The sequence below is a fragment of the Engystomops pustulosus genome, chromosome 1 (assembly GCF_040894005.1).
Source record: "Engystomops pustulosus chromosome 1, aEngPut4.maternal, whole genome shotgun sequence".
Lineage (NCBI taxonomy): Eukaryota > Metazoa > Chordata > Amphibia > Anura > Leptodactylidae > Engystomops > Engystomops pustulosus.
The window spans coordinates 215,048,167-215,069,262 of NC_092411.1; the positions used below are offsets into that span (position 1 = coordinate 215,048,167).

Sequence of the window (21,096 nt, forward strand, 5' to 3'; positions counted from 1 at the left end):
TCAGTTTATAAGCATATTTTAAAAACCACCTTTTTAAAAAAAAAAAAAAAAAAAAGGAGACCATAAAAGATGATTAAAAGTCTGGATCCTGCATCAGAGTGCAAAGAGTATTCAGTCAGTAATGTATTATATGATATAAATCAGAATTCCTTTTAAAGCGGTTAAACAGGATGGTGTGGAGAGGCTTTCCATTCTTTCCTGCAGTGTAAGCTATAGTATTCATTTTTTATGTAACTGATGTCATTGTTGCTACTGCCTCTCCATTTCTATGAACTGTGATCCCCTGTTCAGCATTGTCACTTGTCATTTCATGAACACAGACTAGCTGTATTGCTTTCAAGAATATCTTCATCCTCAGGCACCAAGTTATTTCTGCTAGTGTCTCAGATTGTCAGATCCTGTTCATGTATCCATGTAAGGCATGCATGTTCTTTTTTTGTCTTTTTTTTTTTTAAGGGAATCCACCCATATCATTCTTTGAGCTACACTAGTGGAGACACAGCAAATGATTCTCCTGCCCATGTCAGTAGATCTGGAATGCCGGTGAAAGAAAGCCCAAGGAAAGAGAGTCTCCTGAGCTACCTAACTGGGAGTTTTCCAAGTCTGCACAATCTTTTGGATGGGACACCACAGAGGAATGCTACCGCTGTTAAAAGCAGTTCACTTACTAGGACAGGTATTATTTGTTCTAGTGGATCCATGGGTCTCTTCTTTAATAGATGCAATGTATAAAGTGTCATTCTACAGCAAAGTGGTGTTCTCTGGTGTTCCATGTACACCATACATTCGCCAGATTTCCCTAATTTGCTCCAAAAACCTGTGTCAGCCACATTTATCAAAAGTTTTCAGGTGCTTTTATGACTAGTAAGCCAAAGGCAGCTAATGAAAGGTTACTTATGAAAAGAGGTGCGGCTTTGCTCAAAAATTATGCTAATGCAGCAGAATTTTGTCCCAGTTTTCTGGTGTAAACGAAGTCAACTTATAGTAGGTGCAAAGTACAACTAGACAGTCTTATGCTACACTAAATATATCATGCAGAATTACCCACTTTGACTTGTAATATTCTTCTGGGTTCTGCACCTTTCTACTACGTAGCTGCTACTATTAGACTTTTTATCAAGACTTTACCTTTTACAGTAAGTTACCCAACATTATCTGCTTAATTTCTTTATACTGCAGCTATATATTTTTTTCTAAGTGACTTTTTTTAGGAAGTCTATACTGTAATTGAATACAATACTATATCCTGCTGCCATCTCTAGGTGGTTAACTACTACATTACACTAGAAAATAAACATAATTTACTTAATGCAATAGTACAAGTGAAGGAAAGAATCTTTTCTGAGTTAAGGGTCTCTTTCTTCACTTTTCCATTTTTTATCATGCTTTATACATTGAATTTGAATTTTGTCCTGCTAGCAATATAGACCAAATCTCATTCAGAAGTCAAGTTGCATAGAAGCTCTATGTAGGTGGGAGAGACAGCAGTGAGTCTTAGTAGCTAATTCTCCTCTTAGTAGCTTTGAGACAATAGTAAATTCACAGAGACTGGATGGGAAAGCATCCATAATGTAAGGATTACAAGTCACATAATGAACATAAATGGTGTAACTGCCCATGTACCACATACACTGGACTACTGATTTCTTCAGGGTATGCTTTAAAGCTTCTCTTTTATTACAAGTTTTTGAGTTCTCAGATTCTGCACTGTTATGTGTTTTTGCCCATTTCCATGGATCATCTGTCTCCTCTCACCTACAGTATGTTACACTGTCTATATGTCTATGTGTCCACAGTAGAGCGTAACTGCATGTTCTGGTAGTTAGCTACCTTTTATCGGTCACACTATTTTTATTCTGTAGCACATACAAAATCCAAAGGGAATGCATGGATGGCACATTAGTGACCAGTGACTAGTATTTCATTCTAGATTTTGCTTCTTATTACCAGCTATAAAATAAGACTCATACTTTTCCAGACAGTGTTAGCATGAATACATTATTATTTAATCTGTGTTACATTGTTTTGTCTTGTACCTTACAGGTTATTTTATATAACCAGTCTACTGCAGTTTAATAGTATAGTGTATGGGATGGGTACTTTTTGTTGGCCTGCGGTCTTGTATAAATCCTGAACACCACAGACGTACGGTACTCTGTCTTAAGCCACATGCACACAATTGTAAGTATGTGGCTTAAAGAAAATCTACCACATGGATGCAGCATTGTACACCAAGTGCACTTACACGCTGGTGTGTGTGTGTCCTGAAACAGGATCCGTTCATCCTTTTAGCTTAATCTTATTTATGCAAATGAGTCTGTCTATGTTAGGGTGCGTTCTCACGTGGTGTTAACATATGCTTTTTGAAAAGCATTGCAACAGCTGAGAAGAGGATATGTGCCTGATTACATTGCTGTCAACATTTCGTTTACAAATCGCATGCGTTAACACAATGTTAAGTGTAACTTTAAGGAATTGTGATTTTTTTTTGTTTTTTAAATATGTCCTGTAGGAGTAGCTTTTGGCCAATGTAAAGTTTACAGAAAGGTGCTAATTTTAGAGACCATATAACATAGCGGATAACCATGTATTATATTTTTTGTCTCGCACATAAGAATTCTCTAAAACCTCTTCCGATTCATTGATGCAGGGAATCCTGTGGCCACAGAAATGTTATCAGAACATCCTTTATTGTCTGAACCATCCTCTGTGAGCTTCTATAACTGGATGTCAAATGCAGTGGGTAATAGAGGCAGTGTGGTACACGAGTCACCCCTGATCAAGTCTGGACACAACAGTCTTCCAACAGGTATTGGTGCTGGGATTCTTATTGTATAGATGGAGCTGTCCAATTATAAAACTGAAAAAGGTGGACAAGGAATTTACATAAGACTGGTAATGTGAAGCAAGTCACAGACCTTTAATATAAGAGCACATATTTCCTAATAAATAGCACTTACCTGAGTTACATGTAGAGGTAATGTAGCAACCACTGAATTGTCTTCACTAATTTGACCTAAAAACATTATTGTTGGATTCATGGAAAAATCCTTTGTTATTCATTGAATTCAGTAATAGTCTTTGTTTGCTGTGACCATTACCATACATCATCATGCTGTAAATCCATGTATGTGTTTTTTTAACCTTTTGTCTTTGTATGATGCATTTCAGTATTGTTCTACATATACAAAAAAATTATAATTAACGGAATACTTGACTGCAGATGTTGCTTTTCCGACTATAGACAGTTGTGCCGAGACAAGGGGTCTTTGCTTTAGATGATATTTGTGTGTAAGGCTGCACAAATACACTTGGTTGGAGGAAACAGAACTGTGTGCTGTTGGGATCCCACACACTCATTAAATCCATTATGGTTATGCAGGAAAAAGTTATAACTCCTGAAAAGCACCAAATACTGAAAATATTGCTTCTACATAGTTGAATTTTACAAAAATAAAGTTCTACTCGGTGACGTATGGGGGCAGATTTACTTACCCGGTCCATTCGTGATCCAGCGGCGCGTTCTGTGCGGTGGATTCGGATCTTCCGGCGATTCACTAAAGCAGTTCCACCGACGCATCCACCAGATGTTGCAGCTGCGCTGAAGTTCCCCGAGGTCCGCGGGAATGCACCATCCTATACCTGGTGAAGGTAAGCGCGTGTCCCGCGTCACTTTTTTTTTTTTTTTTTTTAATGCGGCGTTTTTTCCAAATCCGTCGGGTTATCGTTCGGCCACGCCCCCCGATTTCCGTCACGTGCATGCCGGCGCCGATGCGCCACAATCCGATCGGGTGCGCCAAAAACCCAGGGCAATACAGGGAAAATCGGCGCAAATTGAAAATATTCGGGTAACACGTCGGGAAAACGCGAGGAAATGACCCCCATGGTGTTTAGTTTCTTAAATATTCTTTTATGAGAACTAAAATCTACTCAGTTAGCTTATGTTCTGATACATTTGCCCTCAGATATGTGACCTGTGCCTCTTTGAGAATATTTTTACATTTAAAAAAAATATTTTCAAGTATGACTTTGACCAATCTAAACTCCTATTAAAATTCTTTTCTGCTCATTAGTAATCCTAATGAATAATTACTTTGTTGATGTTTTTAGGAACTACACATAACCTACCAACTATTCCATCAGCTTCTGACTTTAATACAGTCCTGTCAAGTGATCAGAATACATTGGATGGAACCCATTCCCAGCACAGCACTAGCCAAGATGATATAGCAGGAATTGAAGAGGGCAACCAAGGATTTCCTGCTGTCCAGCTTGCAGATGCTCAGGTTAAATACAAAAATACCATATTTAACCATTCCCCTTCTACCCAACGTGTGGTATATTACTGAATGGATGGATGTGTCAACTTGAAATAACACACAAGTGTAACAAAACTTTTGGAAAAAATGTTAAAATAATATAAAAAATACTATAATATGGAATATATTAATTTACCAATCTATTTTATGAATGAATTTAGCTATTGTTAAAAAAAAAACAATATTTAATTTTCCACTGACTTCCATCACTTCAGATGAGCTTATTGTAGACAAACTAGGCTACCTATTACATTTATATAACTCTGTAAGTGCTTAGTTATTACAACTTTTATCCTCCAAGCCTTCCCGGCCTAGTTTTCTTCTGTTTTTTCTTATATAAAATGTATTTTCTTTGGAAAAGGCATATTTTCATGCTTCTTATATTTTGTAGGTGGTATTTAAGCCGCTTCTCAGTCATACAGGCATCCAGTCACAAGATGTTGTACCGCTGAGCTATAGGATGTATTTTGGGGAACACTTGTCTTTCTCCGGTACCCTTGACTGTCTTAGAGCTGATATTGTTGATTCTGATACATCAAAAGAAAGAAGAAGCAAAAGAGCCAGAAGGTTTGCTTTTTTATTTCCTTCAGTTGTCTATACATGGGGATTGTTACATAAAATATGACAAGGTAAACATACTAACTACATAAACTTTTTTTTTTTTTTTTTTTACTTTATTCATTGAATTTTTTAGGCAAGGTGCCATTAACTTACCTCCTCTAGAATTCAAGCCGGCGTTGATGTTAGAAACTTTCAGCATCAATGCAGTAATAATGGAAAAGTCCATGTGCACACCTCAAAATTCCACCAGTGCACTGTCCTTTCACGATCTAAGCAAAAGATACTACAATACCTTTCACTGCAACTTTACCATTTCCTGCCAATCCATAAGTCAACATGTAGACATGGCATTGGTACGGCTTATACATCAATTTAGTACCATGATTGACGACATCAAAGCTACACAAACCGATATCAAACTAAGCAGATATACAGCCGGCTCCGCATCTCCAACACCTACCTTCAAGACTAGAAAGCATAGGGACTTCCGCTCCTCTGATTTCAGCCGCAGCTCTAGGGGCAGCTTAAATGGTGGCTCCAGAGTAAACAATATAAAGAACAAAAGAGCCAACAATGATACCAACAAAAAGGAGTCTCGGAACAAGAATTCTTTGGGCAGGTCAGAGAGAAGAACCTCCAAGGTTTCCCGAAAGGGCTCAAAAGACGCAGTAGATCATATGACAATTCATATGGATGACTCAGATTCCATAACTGTATCGGAGCAAAGTGAGCCTTCGGCAGAGTGCTGGCAGAACATGTACAAACTTCTTAACTTTTATTCGTTAATCTCTGACCCTACCGGATTTTTGGAAAAGTCATCAGAACCCCTTCCTCCTGCAGGTAAGTTAGCATTGCTGCAAATTTCTTTCTTAACCACACAACATTAAGCACTTTGCTCATATTAGGGTACATTCACGCGGCCATCTGGGGGGATGTATTTGTGGTCGCATATACACGGCAATGGCGGCCTGGTGGCGGTACTATGCCACACGTGAGGCACCGTTCTGCGCTGTACATGGGGTAAGGATAGAGCATGCTCTATCTTTCTCCGTATGTGCGGCCGTGCGGCACTGTTCTCTATGGAGAGGGGAGGTGGTCACCCCTCCTCCTCTCCAGCGCACAGTGGTAGCTGGGCGTGCATACAGCTGTGTGAATGTACCCTTAGAATGAGTTAATGTTTTTTTGTCAGATTGATTTTCAACAGAGTTTATCTTCCCTTTTTAAATAATTTAGGTGGGAGAAGTCCATCAGAGCCCACGTGCAGAGTGGTATTCGAGAACGAACAGGACAGTAATAGCTTGAACAGGAGTCAGCGAAAACGCAGTTTAGTTGCAGCAGAGCCACAGCATGTCACCTTGATTATTTTTGGAATTGGCATGGTGAATCGCACCCACCTTGAAGCTGACATTGGGGGCTTGACAATGGAATCGGAGCTCAAGAGAATTCATGGAAGTTTTACCTTAAAGGAAAAAATGAAAGGTACTACTCTCTGTAAAGCCTTTATTTTCTGACCTATGTGTTTTAAAGGGGTTGGCCACTTTGCTTCAAGTTTTCTGTAATGTGTGTGTAATTGTAGGGGGAGAATATTCTGAAATATACCATTGTACATGTATTAATACTGCTGCACTGCTTTCTTGAAATGTAAAGTAATAATGAAAAGTTCACGTGCATATTTTCAGAAAATAATTGATATAGTTTCTGTAATGAAAAGTTATTTTCCAGAACACTTTTCTGCATCAATTCCACATGGTTTTCTAAATCTCTGCTTTCTCTTCTGTCATAGGAAGCTTTTATGTTGACTTCCAAGAAAGCTGCCCATGGTCATATGATAGACACACATACTACTTTCTGTGATAATAACTGCTTGTGCACCTGAGACCATGGACAGATTTCTGTCCACTGGGAGTAAACAAAGCAGCTTTCTATAGCAGGACAGGAATTGATACAGAAAGTACACTGGAAAATTGTGTAACTTTTCCTTACATAAACTATATCAATTATTTGCTGAAAGTGGTCTGGGAAGGTAGATTATTAATGGACAGTTAGAGATTACGTGACCCTCCATCTGCAGCCATTTTATGGGCATGGAAGCTAATGAGGTGAAAGTATGTGTAAACCAGGGGGCTTTGCGTTAAATATCAAGAAAGCTGTGCAGAACATTTAATAGATGTACAATGGTAAATTACATAATATACTGCCCCCCACATATTACAGAAAACCAAAAAGTAAAGTGACCAATCCCTTTATAATTGTATTTGTTCAAATTGGGCTATTTCTACCAAAGAAAATAGCATTTCAGGCAGAAATTTTTGTCAAAATATGATCACCACCACGTTCGTCTTTAATAGCTGCTTACTATGGCTGCTTCCATCTACATTTTTCCCTACACTTGTTCGGATTTCTCAGATTCCTCGCAGTTTTATTGACCCCTTTTGGTAACCTGTTTTCAATGCTCACCATTAGCGTTGTTTTATATAGTTTTTCCCATAATACAGTTTGTGTATGCAGCTTGTCAAATGCTGCCTTAATGAGGGGGAAGGTCCCAGTGCGATTATTAGGTTAGGGTGTAGGGGATACTTATATTTCTCTGAATATGGAATAGTTAAAAAAAATCAGGTTTTGGGTGTATGCAATGTATTGTTTGGGATTTTTTTTTTTTATTATTATTCTTTTTATCTTGTTTTATATTTTTTTATTAACCTGTATTTTTTATTAATATAGATGTTCTTCATCAGAAAATGACTGAAACTTGTGCTACAGCCCATATTGGTGGTGTAAACATTGTTCTTCTTGAAGGAATTACACCAAACATTCAGTAAGTTAATAATGTGTTGTGGTGTGGTCCTTCTAGTTATGTGTATAAAAGTTACAATTTAATCAACTTGTCACAAAATAAGATCATACATGGCATATTTAGCAATATTTTAATTCTTTTTTTGTTTAATTACATTATTGCAAGCAACATGTTACAATGCTGAAAATGCAGAGCAGATTTATGTATAATTCTATGTGGAATATCCTTATTGATATCATTTGAACATGTAAATTTCACTATAAATATGTTGCTTGATTTGCAGGAGCTACAATCTAGGAGTAGATTGATGTATAGTATTGTTGAAAAAGTTTTGATATAACTTGTTTTTTTACATTTTTGCTCATTTTGACTTCTGCAGTCAACGAGGTAGCCCTACATTGATACATGGTGGTGGCAGCATCATGCTATGACTGGGCTTAAGGTTCAGAATTCCTATAAGCCAATGGGGCACCTTTACTAAGGGACGTGCGCAAGTTTTCTGTCGGACTTTGCATGTTCTTTTAGGTGCAAACTGCTTGCACAGGTATTCGTCTGCGCCACATTTTTTTATGCAACCCTTTTGTGCTGCAGCTGCACTACTCTTTATGCAACACAAATTTCTGCACTGAAGGGGCCTTATGGTTCTCAGTTCTTATTATGCAAAGTCCAACAAACGTGTATCGCAAGCCACATGTTAAAGGTGCACCCAAAAAAAGTGTTGCCTTCTGTCAGGGCAATGCAGAGGGTGCCAAATTCATGAAGAACATGCACCTGAAATCCTAAATCTTGTGCACCCTGCACACAAGACAGGCAAACTGCAACTGTTCTTAGTAAATGTTCCCCAATGGCACACAGCTAAAATAACAATTCTGGGGCTTCAGAACAACTCTGTGACCATTCTTGACTGGGCCAGCCAGAGCCCTTACCTACACCCATTTGCGCATTTCTGGAGAGACTTGAAATTGGCTTCCACCAACGTTCACCATCCGGCCTGAGGGAACTGGAGAGCATCTGCAAGGATTTTTCTTATTTAATAAATTAACAAAAATATCTACATATCTGGAATTTAAGTTGGGGTGCAAAGCTTGTTACCAATTTGGCTGCCAATTTGGCTGCAATGAAACAGAGTGAAAAATATAAAGGGGTCTGAATACTTTCTGTACCCACAGTACATTTGAAAGTGGCCATAGTTAGCCTGTTCAGCAAAGAAGCAGGAGTCTTTGCATGCTTTGGATGCAGTGACGCCAGAATAAAATTTGTCTGGCAGTTAACGATGGGAATCACTACTTCAAACTGTGAGGTCTATGTATGATACAACAAGATTATGTTTTAGCTGCATATTATCTCACTGATGATGAAAGTGAGAGAATCACTTGGCAGGGAAATAGAAGATGTGCTCATTGTATTTCATTCTGACAGCTATTGATATACAGGGATCATATAATAATGTCAGAATAGATAGATATCACTTTAGAATGTTGAATGCATGCTATTGTTAATTATACACTATCTGTATAGCACGCCCTAAGCATACTTAATACAGACTTTTCTTAGCAATGCTCAGTTGGAGTGTCTCTAAACTAAGTTACTATCCCTTTTTTCATGGTTTTCATCAGTTAAAATATATAATACAATATTAATTTTGGTTGAAATGTTATGATATAAGTTAATATTGCACATGCCAAATAAGGTTGTAGAAGCTTAGAACTTTTCAGTTAATAAATCAGAAGTAATATTGAGGACCATAGAAACATGACCGGTTCCCTTTAGGTTTCGTAACTATCGGAAAATGTATAATCGACCAGTTGTTTCCTTGTGACTGATCTGTACCCAGGGAAAGTTATGTTGTCGGGTTTACAGTATTGTTTGCTGCTAGTTTTGCATGAGTGTTTGATTTTTTTTTTTTTGTTTTCTTCTTGCTTTCTCTTGAACTTTCATCCTTTAGATTGGAGGATTTTCCTACATCTCCAACAAGCACAGCCAAACAAGAGTTTCTGTATGTCCTGATCGTTACTTGTTCAGTTGTTGTGATCTTGTGATGTGATAATTTTAAGTACTTATCCCCCCCCCCCCCATTTTAGAGGTTTAATTTTTGTGCATGTAACAATGTGGTTCATACAACTACATATAGTAAAGCATTTTTTATTAAATAAAAACAAGGATATGGTACAAAAGGAGATGTTTGGTCTAGGTGAGTATATATTCCCAACAAAATACAATTTTCAGGTAGTTGCTTCTGCCTTCAGAAATAGGGAACCTACACAAAAGCCAATCACAGTGAGGAAAATCAGACTAAACTAAAAAGGTGTAAAATAAAGAAAAAAGTCAACCTCTCCTACATCTGGTGTGGCAGTTCAACCCAGTCCAGACCAATGATTGGCCTCAGTTTATTTAAGTTTTATGTTTCAAATTTACTGCTTATTCTTAGTTAATGGATGTTCTTCTTAAAGCGATCCTGTCACTAGGAGTGTCATTTTTGGCTGGTGACAGGTTGCAATAGCCTATGCTATGCTGATTTTATAAATGCCTTTATCAGCATTCTAAATCATTTTAGTATTTTATAAAATGTTATATCACATTACATGGCGTGAGTCCTGGGAGTGGGGGTAGCTTCCACAGTGTGTGTTTGCCTGTGTCTCAATCTCCTGATACATTCTTCCTCTCTTCCACACCACTCCCCTCCCCTGCCTGCTCATTGCACATGACAGGAAGTGGGGAGGGGGCAGGAAGCTGGAGGAGAGGAGACTGAGACACAGGCTGCAGCTGCTTTTACTTTTGCTATTTTAACAGAATTGTGCTGAAAGTCAACCTTCCATACATTGAAGTGAATGGGGAACTGAAGATGAGTGGTGTCTTTCATTCATACAATTCATTCTCCTGAAATGGATTGTAACGGAACCCCCTGGCACAAGTGTGAACTGAGCCTAAGTTGACAAAAGTACATTTTCTGTAAGGCCATCTGATTAGTCACATAAATTATCGAAATGAGAAATTCTTCATGTAGTTGTTTATTAGAAGATAACATATTTTTTGTATATCACTATTTGTATAGGTCCGTTCAGCAAAATGTTTCTTTTCCTGTAGCTTTTTTTTTGGTGTAAAACTCTATACAAGTCATGAAACATGGAGACAAAAGCATGACTGTCAGTGATGCATGTGTCTATGTGAGAGTATACCACTTTTCGTGTTAATGTCTTTTAACCTGTCTTCTCTATTTATTCAGGACTGTAGTAAAATGCAGCATTGCAAAATCTCAAGCCCTTTATAGTGCTCAAAGAGGCCTGAGGACAAGTAACGCTGCTGTCTTCAAAGTTGGAGCAATCAGCATAAATATCCCACAGCACCCAGCGACTCTGCACAGCATGATGGTCCGCAGCTCTCACCAGCTCTCAAAGCAGATCTCTGATCTCATCCGGCAGCCGTCGACAGTGTGAGTCAGAAAATATGCTGCATCGATACTCTGACTAATAAATTCAGAGAAAGTGATTAAACCTGTCTCTTTCTAATATTTGTCAATTTCTGAAAACCTTGTATGGACTTTTCTTCAACAATACAATCATATGTACACAGTGGGGGATGTCTATCGTACGCCGGCGCTCGTGTACATAGCGTAGAAAAAAAAGGCTATGTGGCGAATTTTCACATGCAGTGAGTGCGCATGGGTGGGGACAATAACGCTCCGCGGCTTCCACTGATTCTAGCGGAAATTAGTGACTGAGGGCATCCGAGTCTTCCGTAAAAGATAATGGGGAGAGAAAGATTGCCTTGCTGGATTTCAATATGCTGTCTGAAGTTCATTGCCGTTTATGGTTGGGTAACTTCAGGCATATTGGCATAAATATAAGTTAAATGTGTTCACATGTAATGCTTAATTCATTTTAATTTTAACTCTTTTACAGAGTGCCCCCTGCAAAAGAAGATGTCGCCACTCCTTTACTCTCTGAGAAGACCCCCACAAGTGTTAACCAAACTCCTATTGAAACCAATGTGTTTCCTCAGCTCCCAGAGGGTCTTGAGAAGAAGCCTATTGTTTTGAAGTTTAGTGCTATGTTGGATGGGATTGCCATTGGTGCTGCACTCCTACCATCACTAAAAGCAGAGTACAAGATGGGAAGAATGAGAAGTCATGGAATGACAGGTACAATCATATGGATATTTATAATGATTAGAAGTATTGGTCTCATTATGAATCATTGCTTGACCTTTTTTGTCAATCACTTTGAAGAACTAGAAATTCACATTTGGAATATCCTGAGGAAAATGACATTTTATGTTTTGATTCTATTTTCTTTTTTGCTTGAAGAATTTTTGCTTGTGATTGAATGATTGTAGTTTATTTATAATTTTATTTATTTTAGACAAAAAGCACAATAAAAAGGCAACTTAAAAAAAAAAAACAATATCCACTCTTGGCTTTTACCAAGTGATGAAGGAATTATTTGAATAGTGTTAGGAATGTGAATACCAAAGTGATATAAACTTTTCTTTTATCATTTATCTTCCCATATCTCCTTTCAAATAAGCAGATGCTTTCTCCGAACTTATATTCCTTAGCCTCATTCCTGGTCATCTGTTCCGCTGCCACTTATTGATTTTTAAAGGGATTTTGCCACAAAGCAAGTAAGGCCTTATCCATAGGATAGGGTCTAATTTGCTGATTGGTGGGGGTCTCCGTGATGGGCCCCCCACAGATAATAAGTCGCACCCCTCCAGTCGCACCCCTCATCAGCTCCCTGAAAAGTTGCCGCGTGCAGCTCTATGGAGCTGATGAAGATTTCCTAGTATGGCATCGCTGATGAGCAATTTAGTCCCTAAATCGATTTGTGGGAAAACTCTAACCCCCCCAACAAACACTCCCAATAGAAAAAAAAAATAAGGCAGCTTTAATGCCTAAAGAAACTTGACTCTTTTTTCAATTTTTAATGTGTTTCTTGGATTTTTATTGCAGGTGCCCAAACAAGGTTTACATTTGAGCTGCCAAATCACAGATTGCGTTTTACTTCAAAAGTATCCCCCACAGATATGTCTACAATCCCCCCATCAGCAAGTCTGAATCTCCCTCCAGTCACAATGCATGGTAAATACATAATGGAAGAGCATGACAATTACTCAGATCAGGCTTGGAGTATGGATGACCTTCCTGCCAAGCAGAGTTACTATCTACAAGGAAACTACTTGCGTTGCGTGGCCGAGGTGAGAAGTTTAAAACTCTTACATTGCTGTCTAATATTATCTTTAACATAACTATATTTTAAATAATAGCATCATAATTTTTAAAAAATCTAATAGATAATCATACGGTTGTATCAAGTTTAACACAACAGCATGCAAGGCCCATTTTCCTGTTTCTATTGTCCATTTTATTGCCAATGCTGATGTGGACTCCGTCTCGCTTTGTAGAGTGAGAAGAATGTCTTTAGTGGGGTGAGCATACTGCTTCAGAAGTGCAGCATATTCTCTGTATGTCAGGAGAGATGTTGATCAAGTGTAATATCTGTAACTTTGTATCAAAATATCAGATTGATCCAGCACCAAAACGCTCCAGTTATTTAAAAAGTTTTGTCTTCAGGCTTATTTGAGAAATTACAATCTTTCCATAAAATATATCCAGCACATGTACAGGTAACATTTTTAATCAACTTGGTTGCGTTTTATGGAACGATTGTAATTTCTCACCTGGACCTGTTTTGCTAAATATTTGTGTAACTTTGTATCACTCTCAACATTTCCTCTGACAAGTGGAGACGAAAGCGTCAGCATCAGAAGCAGCCAATTTGCTACACAGGGAACCCTCAGCATACATGAAGCAGGACTGAGCATGTGTGTCCTCCTTAGTGCTTTGAATGATGAGGACACATAAATCATTATACATCAATAAAATCAGCTGTTGGCACCAGTAGCCTCATAAAATGTAACATAACTTTGCACACATTCCCACCAATACGACACTGCTTTTCCTGGGTATCGCCTGACACCACAGGCATTACTGCAGGGGAACATTCAGCCAATCACTGCCTGATGTTGCTCACCAACTGGCCTCCCCTAGTGTTTCATGTAGTGCACTGTGCTGGTCCCAAGATCTATGACACACTATGGAGCAGTACGGAACAGCAAGTGACCTTTATTATGGTGGGGGCTTGCTAGAGAGCTTTTTATATATATTCTTCAGTTATACTGAAATGACCATAGAACAGCACATTAAATATGTTAAAATAAAATATTGATTGTTTAATTTCTATACCAGGTTGGATCATTTGAACACAACCTGACAACTGATCTACTAAACCATTTGGTATTTGTACAAAAAGTGTTCATGAAAGAAGTCAATGAAGTCATACAGAAAGTCTCAGGTTTGTGGATGACTAGATCAATCCCATCTAGCATAAAAATTATATGACATTGTTTTTATTTATCCTTTGTATACAGCATTAGCATCCTTTTCGCTTCTAAGACATTGTAGATACAGAATATATAACGAGGGGGCTATTTCCATATCTGTCATGGGTAGAAAAGCCTCAAAAATACTCTATTGGGTTATTGGACATATGTCTTGTAACAAGCCATGCATATATGTGATCATCACATGATAATATTGATCTACATGGAATTGATGGAAATAATGTATATATAAAAATTGTGTAATGTTTATAAAGAGATTAAAGAGGACCTGTCACCTAAATTTTCGGCACTAGGAGCTGCTTACTAAAGTAAGCAGCTCCTAGTGCTTGATCAAACACCGCAGTGTTAGGCTACATTCACACTACAGTATGGGGGACGTATATACGGCCGATGTATATACGGCCGATATACGTCCCCTATACACTTCTATGGGCTCACGGCCCTGTACGGGAGCGGTGCGGTGCAGCACACGTGCGGCACCGTACCGCTCCGTTGCCCGGGGAAAGATAGGACATGTCTTATCTTTCCCCGTATTACGGTGCCGTGCGCCATTAATTCCTATGGAGAGGGGTGGGGGTGAGCTGCGCTCACCTCCTCCTCCTCTCCCTGCGCTGCCGTGTGCCCGCCGTGCTACGGTGCGGCGGGCTCACGGCAGTTTGAATTTAGCCTTATAGTGATAGCGTTACCGGAAACCTCCGGTAACGCTATCAAACACTGCGACGGGGTAGGATGTAATTGTTGGACAGCTTGCAAAGCTGTCCGATGTATTCATGAGGGGGCAACTCGAGGCGCTGCCTCTTCCCTGGACCGCCCCGCTAGCTCCATAGGCCGGCAGTGACTGCCGCGCGCTAGGTGGCAGTCACCGCCCCTAGCCACGCCCCAACCCTGCCCCCTCATGAATACGTCGGACAGCTTTGCGAGCTGTCCGACAATTACATCCTACACCACCGCAGTGTTTCCGGAGGTTTCTGGTAACGATAACACTGGGGCGTTTGATCGAGCACTAGGAGCTGCTTACTGCCGATAAATTGGGTGACAGGTCCTCTTTAAGCCTTAGTTACTCAAACTATAACAGTCCTAAGATATTCATGGTCCTGTATAAGACAACTTGTTACTTAAAGTGTTCTGAACATGTATTTAGGCGGAGAACAACCAATTCCTCTGTGGAATGAGCATGACGGCACTACAGATGGAGACAAGCCAAAAATCCTCCTTTATTCCCTCAACTTGCGTTTTAAGGTATGTTCCATGCACTGGTCAAGTGTTTCTTCTGCAGCACAAAAGGCAAAGTGTTGCCATATACATCATATACCATAACTCATGTTGTGATGGTTTTGTGCAGACGCTGTTTAGATCTTGTTCTAAGGCCAATAATCTTATTATGATCTAGTAGAATAAAGACCTGGTCATAGTTGGAGCTGTATATACATGCTGCTCTCGCTTGTAGAAGTGGACTAGCAGCGGATCTCTGTTCTTTGATTTTCAATAAGGACCTACACACAGAAGTTTTCAGTCTCTACAGTACAGAATGTTTACCAGCCATATTTTCTGGCCTCAACAAAGTCCAGGGAGCAGAATTTACAGCCCCCTAGTCATTTGTGAACATGGTAACAGTCCCACAGGTAGTCAGTGACTCACATCGCACATGTCTGTTTGTCATGGGGAGAATATGTCCCTGTGCATAAGCCATTATTGTAATGAGTACTCTCTTCCCTCATTACCCCTCTTTGCCAAAGTAGATCCAAATAACAAGAGTCCTGTCAAGAACAAGAGCTGGGGGAGGATTGCCGCCCAGAAGATTCTGCCTGACTCTGTTTATTGCTGTGTTACAGAATAAAAGATAGTGGGTTTTTTTTTGCAACAGTGTCTATATTTCATGCTGCTTTTGGATAAATCAATATGCTCAGATTTCCTTTTTTAAACGCAGACAGAAAGGGCAGAGGGAACACAACATGTGGACAGTGCGTACCCACAGAGGGTCATCACTCAATACTTGGTCTAAGATAAAAATACAATTCTTATTAAAGGGGTTTGCTCACTAGGGAATTCCCAAATTTACCTTTTGAGCTTTATACTAGTATCTGACACATAGAAAAAGAAATGAGACAGTTTAGAAATGAGATGATGAGATGCACATTACACACAGGCAGCTCTGCTACATCTCTGCTCTATCACACTATAAAATCTGATGGGCTGCTCTTCCCCACCCCGGATAAAGAACTTATCTGCCTATAGCTTGTAGCTCTCCTTTTGCTGCTGCTGTTGTTTGCAGGCAGGCAGGCAGGAAGCCGGCTCTTTTACGTGTATGATGGGATCCGGCTCCTCTCAGTAAAACGATGGCTCACTTAACCCCGCCCCCAACCGATAGAATTGGGTTAAAAGTAGCATGGAATGGGATGACTGGCCGAACTGTGGCTCCCTATTATACATGTAATAGGGAGCCGTTCGGGAGCCAGAGAATCCGGCTCTTTTTAGTCATCGGAGCCTAATGATCCTAAGGAGAACTGTAATTCCCATCAGTGTGAGCTCGTCCTGGAATGCAGGAGGAGAGGCCGCTGCAGGGAGCAGAAAGAGATAAGTTTTATCTCCACAGCATTAGGCTTGATGACTGCCGACCCTACAGTCCAGAAGATACAGGGTCGGGTCTAGGGGCAACTGAATTGTGTACACCCGGACTGATAGAGACAGGTTGGAATCATATCTGTGAAATGCTGTATTTTTGTTAACACAGTCTCTAATTCAATATTCGTATTTTGTTATCCTGAATATATTTAAGAAACTTGTCTTGGTGGGAATACCCCTTTTAAGCCCAGGACAAACAAGAATAAGTAAAATAGACAAAATCTGATATGACACATAGCCAGGGGTCAGTCACACTAAATATTATGGATCAGATGTACAATAATACACATTGTCCGAAGAAGTATATATTTTTTTTTTTAAAGTGAATTACCATGTGGTATCTTCTGGTACTCTGCTAAAAATTCCATTATGTATTCTGCTGGGTATGATGTTGTATAATTTGAAAATATTTGGCTTCATGTAGACAAACTTGAAATGTGGCCATGTACTTCTATTCACTGATGCCCATGGCCGCAGGTTTCATGGTTCCATTTATGAGCCGACTACCCAAGCTGCGAAAGATTGATCAAGTCCTATTCCTGCCTGTGTTTTGGGACCATTGTTTGTGGCCTGAGGAACTACATGTGTGGTATTTTGGGTTTGCAGACAGTTGTTGACACTTCAGGGTGTTGTATCTTCCGTATTGATTCAACATTTTTTTCAAGAGATATGTATACATGCAGTCCCCGGGGCACATACAAGATAGGGTCCATAGGTTTGTTCCTAAGTTGAATTTGTATGTAAGTCGAAATTGTATGTTTTCTAATTGTAGATCCAGACAAAAAAAAATTTTGCCACCAAATTTTTTTGCTGTAATGGGACCAAGGATTATCTATAAAACTTCATTACAGACACCTTCCAGCTCATCATTGCAGTCTGGGACTAAAGTAAAGGATCCAGAGAGCTTCACCAGAGGTCACAGTGGGCAAAGGGGTCCGTCTTTAACTAGGGGTCGCCTGTAAGTCGGGTATTCTTAAGTAGGGGACGGCCTGTATATATAGTAACGTGATGTCTTAACAGTTAACATTACCGGATACTACACATAGTTATGCATTATGTATTTATGATTCATTTTCTGTATTACTTCTAAGGGTATTCAAGTGACTGCCACAACACCATCCATGAGGGCGGTCAGATTTGAGACAGGACTAATAGAACTAGAATTGTCAAATCGCATACAAACTAAGGCCTTGCCCGGCAGCAGCAGCTACTTGAAGCTTTTCGGTAAATGTCAGGTTGACTTGAACTTGGCACTTGGACAAATTGTGAAGCATCAGGTGAACTTCTTTTCTTTTTCTATTTTTGCTCAAAACATGTTTCATTGTGTGAGTGGCTGTATATGTAATAGTTACAAATCTGGTTTATAGCAGAAATGTATTTTATTGTACTTCAAAAATAACTTTAGAGCAGTGGATGACTTAAATAACATAGCAACCTTATGTCCGCATACCTTTATAGTATATCTGCAGGACCTGATTCCTTGCGACCTGAAACAGAGTTACTTGACCCCACTACTTTGACCCCAGCACATGCACTCCTTCCTCTTTTGAAAGTGAATGAAGAGCTAAATACTGTAGCTTGGACACAGAGTTTGTTACATTTTTTTGTATACCATAAACTGTTGAAAGGGGTTCTCTGCTTTCTATGTCTTGTTTCTTAGTTAGATTGGTTGTCTAATGATACAATATATCAGTGATTTTCAACCAGTGTGCCGTGGCACATGGTTGGGTGTGCGCGGGGAAAGTTCCCCAAACTATGGTGCCCCCTGTGTTTGTTTCCCGCAGCGATGTAAAATGAGAAATACTATAGTCTTGAGGCTGGAGTACTACAAGTACCAGCTCATATGCTGAGTATATGAGCTGGCACTTGTACTCTGGCCTCATGGCCTTAGTACTTCTCATTGTACCGCTTTATTTTGCAGTATATGAGCCACATAATAATCAGCACCATATACTAAAAACAGGGAGAAACTGAGAACTGTTGAGGCAGAGGTTTCACACTCACTCACTGAGTGAGTAAAATAAATTTAGCATCTATATTATTAACTATATGTATAATATGACTGTTTTAGTGTCATTTTGTGCTATTTTGGTTGGTGGTGGGCCCCAGGATTTTTTAAGTATAAAAAGTGTGCCGAGGCTCAATAAAGGTTGAAAATCACTGCCATAGATAACAGGATGACATTGTGCCCGGCTTCACGGTTCTACTGGTGTTAATTGGAATCTATAGAGGGACATTTGTAAAGGTGCTTAATTACCTTTTGGTAACAAAATAGGGAAATTATTATTGCATTTAATTAATTGCATTAATGGTGTAGTTTTTCCTAAGCCTAAAACTATCACATCATCGTGGGTTATAATAGCCTGGTATATCCCATATTATGTTCTTAATTTATTACTACAATATCTTTGTAATGTTTCAGACAGCTTCTTTGTCTCAGTACAATACAGCACTATGCAATCACAACTGCTTCAGCAGCTCTTCTATTCTCTGTGAATTTCTGTGATTTTAACAGTATATGACATTATTTACACTTCATGCTGCATTTCTTTGATTTTAGGTCAACACTTTCATGCTTATATACATTTTTATTGTATGTTGTGACCTATACAGGTTTATGAAGAGGCTGGATCAGATTTTCATCAAGTTGCATATTTTAAGACCCGCATTGGCTTGCGAAATGCCCTTCAAGAGGAAATCAGTGGCTCAACAGGCAGAGAAGCTGTACTTATTACTCTCAGCAGACCTATAGTGTATGCCCAGCCAGTGGCCTTTGATAGAGGTAGTATAAGCCATGCAATTTCTTTCTACTTTTATTTCACTACTTTAAAATAACGCTGAAAAATCTATAACACAAAAGCAGGTTCAAAAGTGGCAATATTTAGAAGAATTTCCAAACGGTTTTTGATGTACGGTATGTTTTACAACCCAAAAATAACGCAAAAAATATGTCTGCAGGAAAACTTTAAAGCAGTTGTACCAACTTTTCATGTTTTACCCCCAATCAGCTTGCTATCCCCTATCCTGTGGATGTTAAAGTTGGTACAGCCCCTTCAAGTGCTGTGGCAATGTAGGGAGTAGAAATAAGGCTAAGGCCAGCGGTACTCAAGCAAGTTTGTCTGTGGGATTTACTGGCCTGAACTGAACTGCTGAATTCAGAAGATTTATGTTCAGACTGCTAAATCCTGTTGACAAAGTGCTTGTCACCCCTCCAGCTTCCATAGGAAGACTAGCGGCCAAGCCGCATATCTGGCACAGTATGGTACAAGGCCTATACTTTACGGCGCTGCCGCTTCACGCGGTCACAGTATGGTGATGCACAGTGTGCTTACGGTGCCGTGACCTGGATTCATAGGAATCTATGGGGCAAATCATACAATCTGATCACGGCCCCTAAAGCGGCTGTGTGAATGAGGCATTGATTTGTGTAATCTGTACAGGGACTGGCATAGGTTTGTTTTTTGGTCTGGTATTTTATTTTGCCAACAAATAAGTCCAAGGATTTTGTCAATGTTGAAGCATAAGTCATTGAAAAAAAATATTACACAGTGATACATCTTTATGTATAGATAGTTTTATATTCTATCAATTCTAATAAGTGTTCATTTATTCATATTTCTGACCATATTATTTTGCTTCTTATCAGCTGTGCTCTTCTGGCTGAATTACAAGGCAGCATATGACAATTGGAATGAACAGCGATTGGCACTAAACAAGGATATTCACATGGCAACCAAGGAAGTGGTGGACATGCTGCCCGGGATTCAGCAGACATCTGCACAGGCTCTGGGAACACTCTTCCTCCAGCTAACAGTCAATGACTTGGGTATCTGTTTACCCATCACCAGTGCACCACAGGTACTATAGCTAGCTAGAAAATAGTAAGAGGTAATGTGTGCCCATTGTTTGTTTTCACTCATTAAAACCAGAAAAAAACTTACATACAGTCGGATACATCCTCTGAAAGCAGGAGACGAAAACAGCACCATCAGCCAGTGATTTGCTGCTGCCGATGTTCATTGTGTTTCCCTATCAATATAACTGTCTTTATATTGGAACATCTGCAGTGATCTGCAGTGTGCGTTCAGCTGAGGCTGGGGGTGGTGACCATACAGTAGTACCCGTCCCCCATTGGCTATTATGGCCTCTGCTGTTCTTGTATGTTTTAAAAATTTTTTACAGTAGCCTGCAAGAGAAATCTTCTACACATTTTTATCTCATGTATCTTGCTGTATTGTGATGTATACTGAACAGACAGAAGCCAAAAGGTGATTTCTTTCTGAAGTCTGTGGATACGTTCTACATGTTCATCTTTCCTAGCAAACACACTGAACATGTCCAAAAAAACAACATGTGAACACACCACTTAACCTACGAAATTCTGTGTTTTGTGTGTTAATA

General features: G+C 39.4%; 1 protein-coding gene across 11 annotated transcripts in view; it reads left to right on the plus strand.

Moving 5' to 3' along the window:
• The window catches only part of BLTP1 (bridge-like lipid transfer protein family member 1), a 141,900-nt gene that overhangs the window by 84,404 nt on the left and 36,400 nt on the right, over positions 1-21,096 (plus strand). For 9 of the 11 annotated variants that reach the window (XM_072119351.1, XM_072119355.1, XM_072119356.1 and 6 more), the window contains exons 42-57: positions 457-676; positions 2,651-2,809; positions 4,111-4,286; positions 4,711-4,886; positions 5,014-5,720; positions 6,114-6,359; positions 7,602-7,695; positions 9,620-9,670; positions 10,898-11,104; positions 11,574-11,812; positions 12,623-12,867; positions 13,919-14,024; positions 15,215-15,312; positions 17,787-17,972; positions 19,309-19,477; positions 20,342-20,553. In XM_072119351.1, the coding sequence (XP_071975452.1) occupies positions 457-676; positions 2,651-2,809; positions 4,111-4,286; positions 4,711-4,886; positions 5,014-5,720; positions 6,114-6,359; positions 7,602-7,695; positions 9,620-9,670; positions 10,898-11,104; positions 11,574-11,812; positions 12,623-12,867; positions 13,919-14,024; positions 15,215-15,312; positions 17,787-17,972; positions 19,309-19,477; positions 20,342-20,553 (3,291 nt within the window). The remainder of the gene's footprint in view (positions 1-456; positions 677-2,650; positions 2,810-4,110; positions 4,287-4,710; positions 4,887-5,013; positions 5,721-6,113; positions 6,360-7,601; positions 7,696-9,619; positions 9,671-10,897; positions 11,105-11,573; positions 11,813-12,622; positions 12,868-13,918; positions 14,025-15,214; positions 15,313-17,786; positions 17,973-19,308; positions 19,478-20,341; positions 20,554-21,096) is intronic. The other 2 variants (XM_072119353.1, XM_072119357.1) reach the window with 2 other exon arrangements.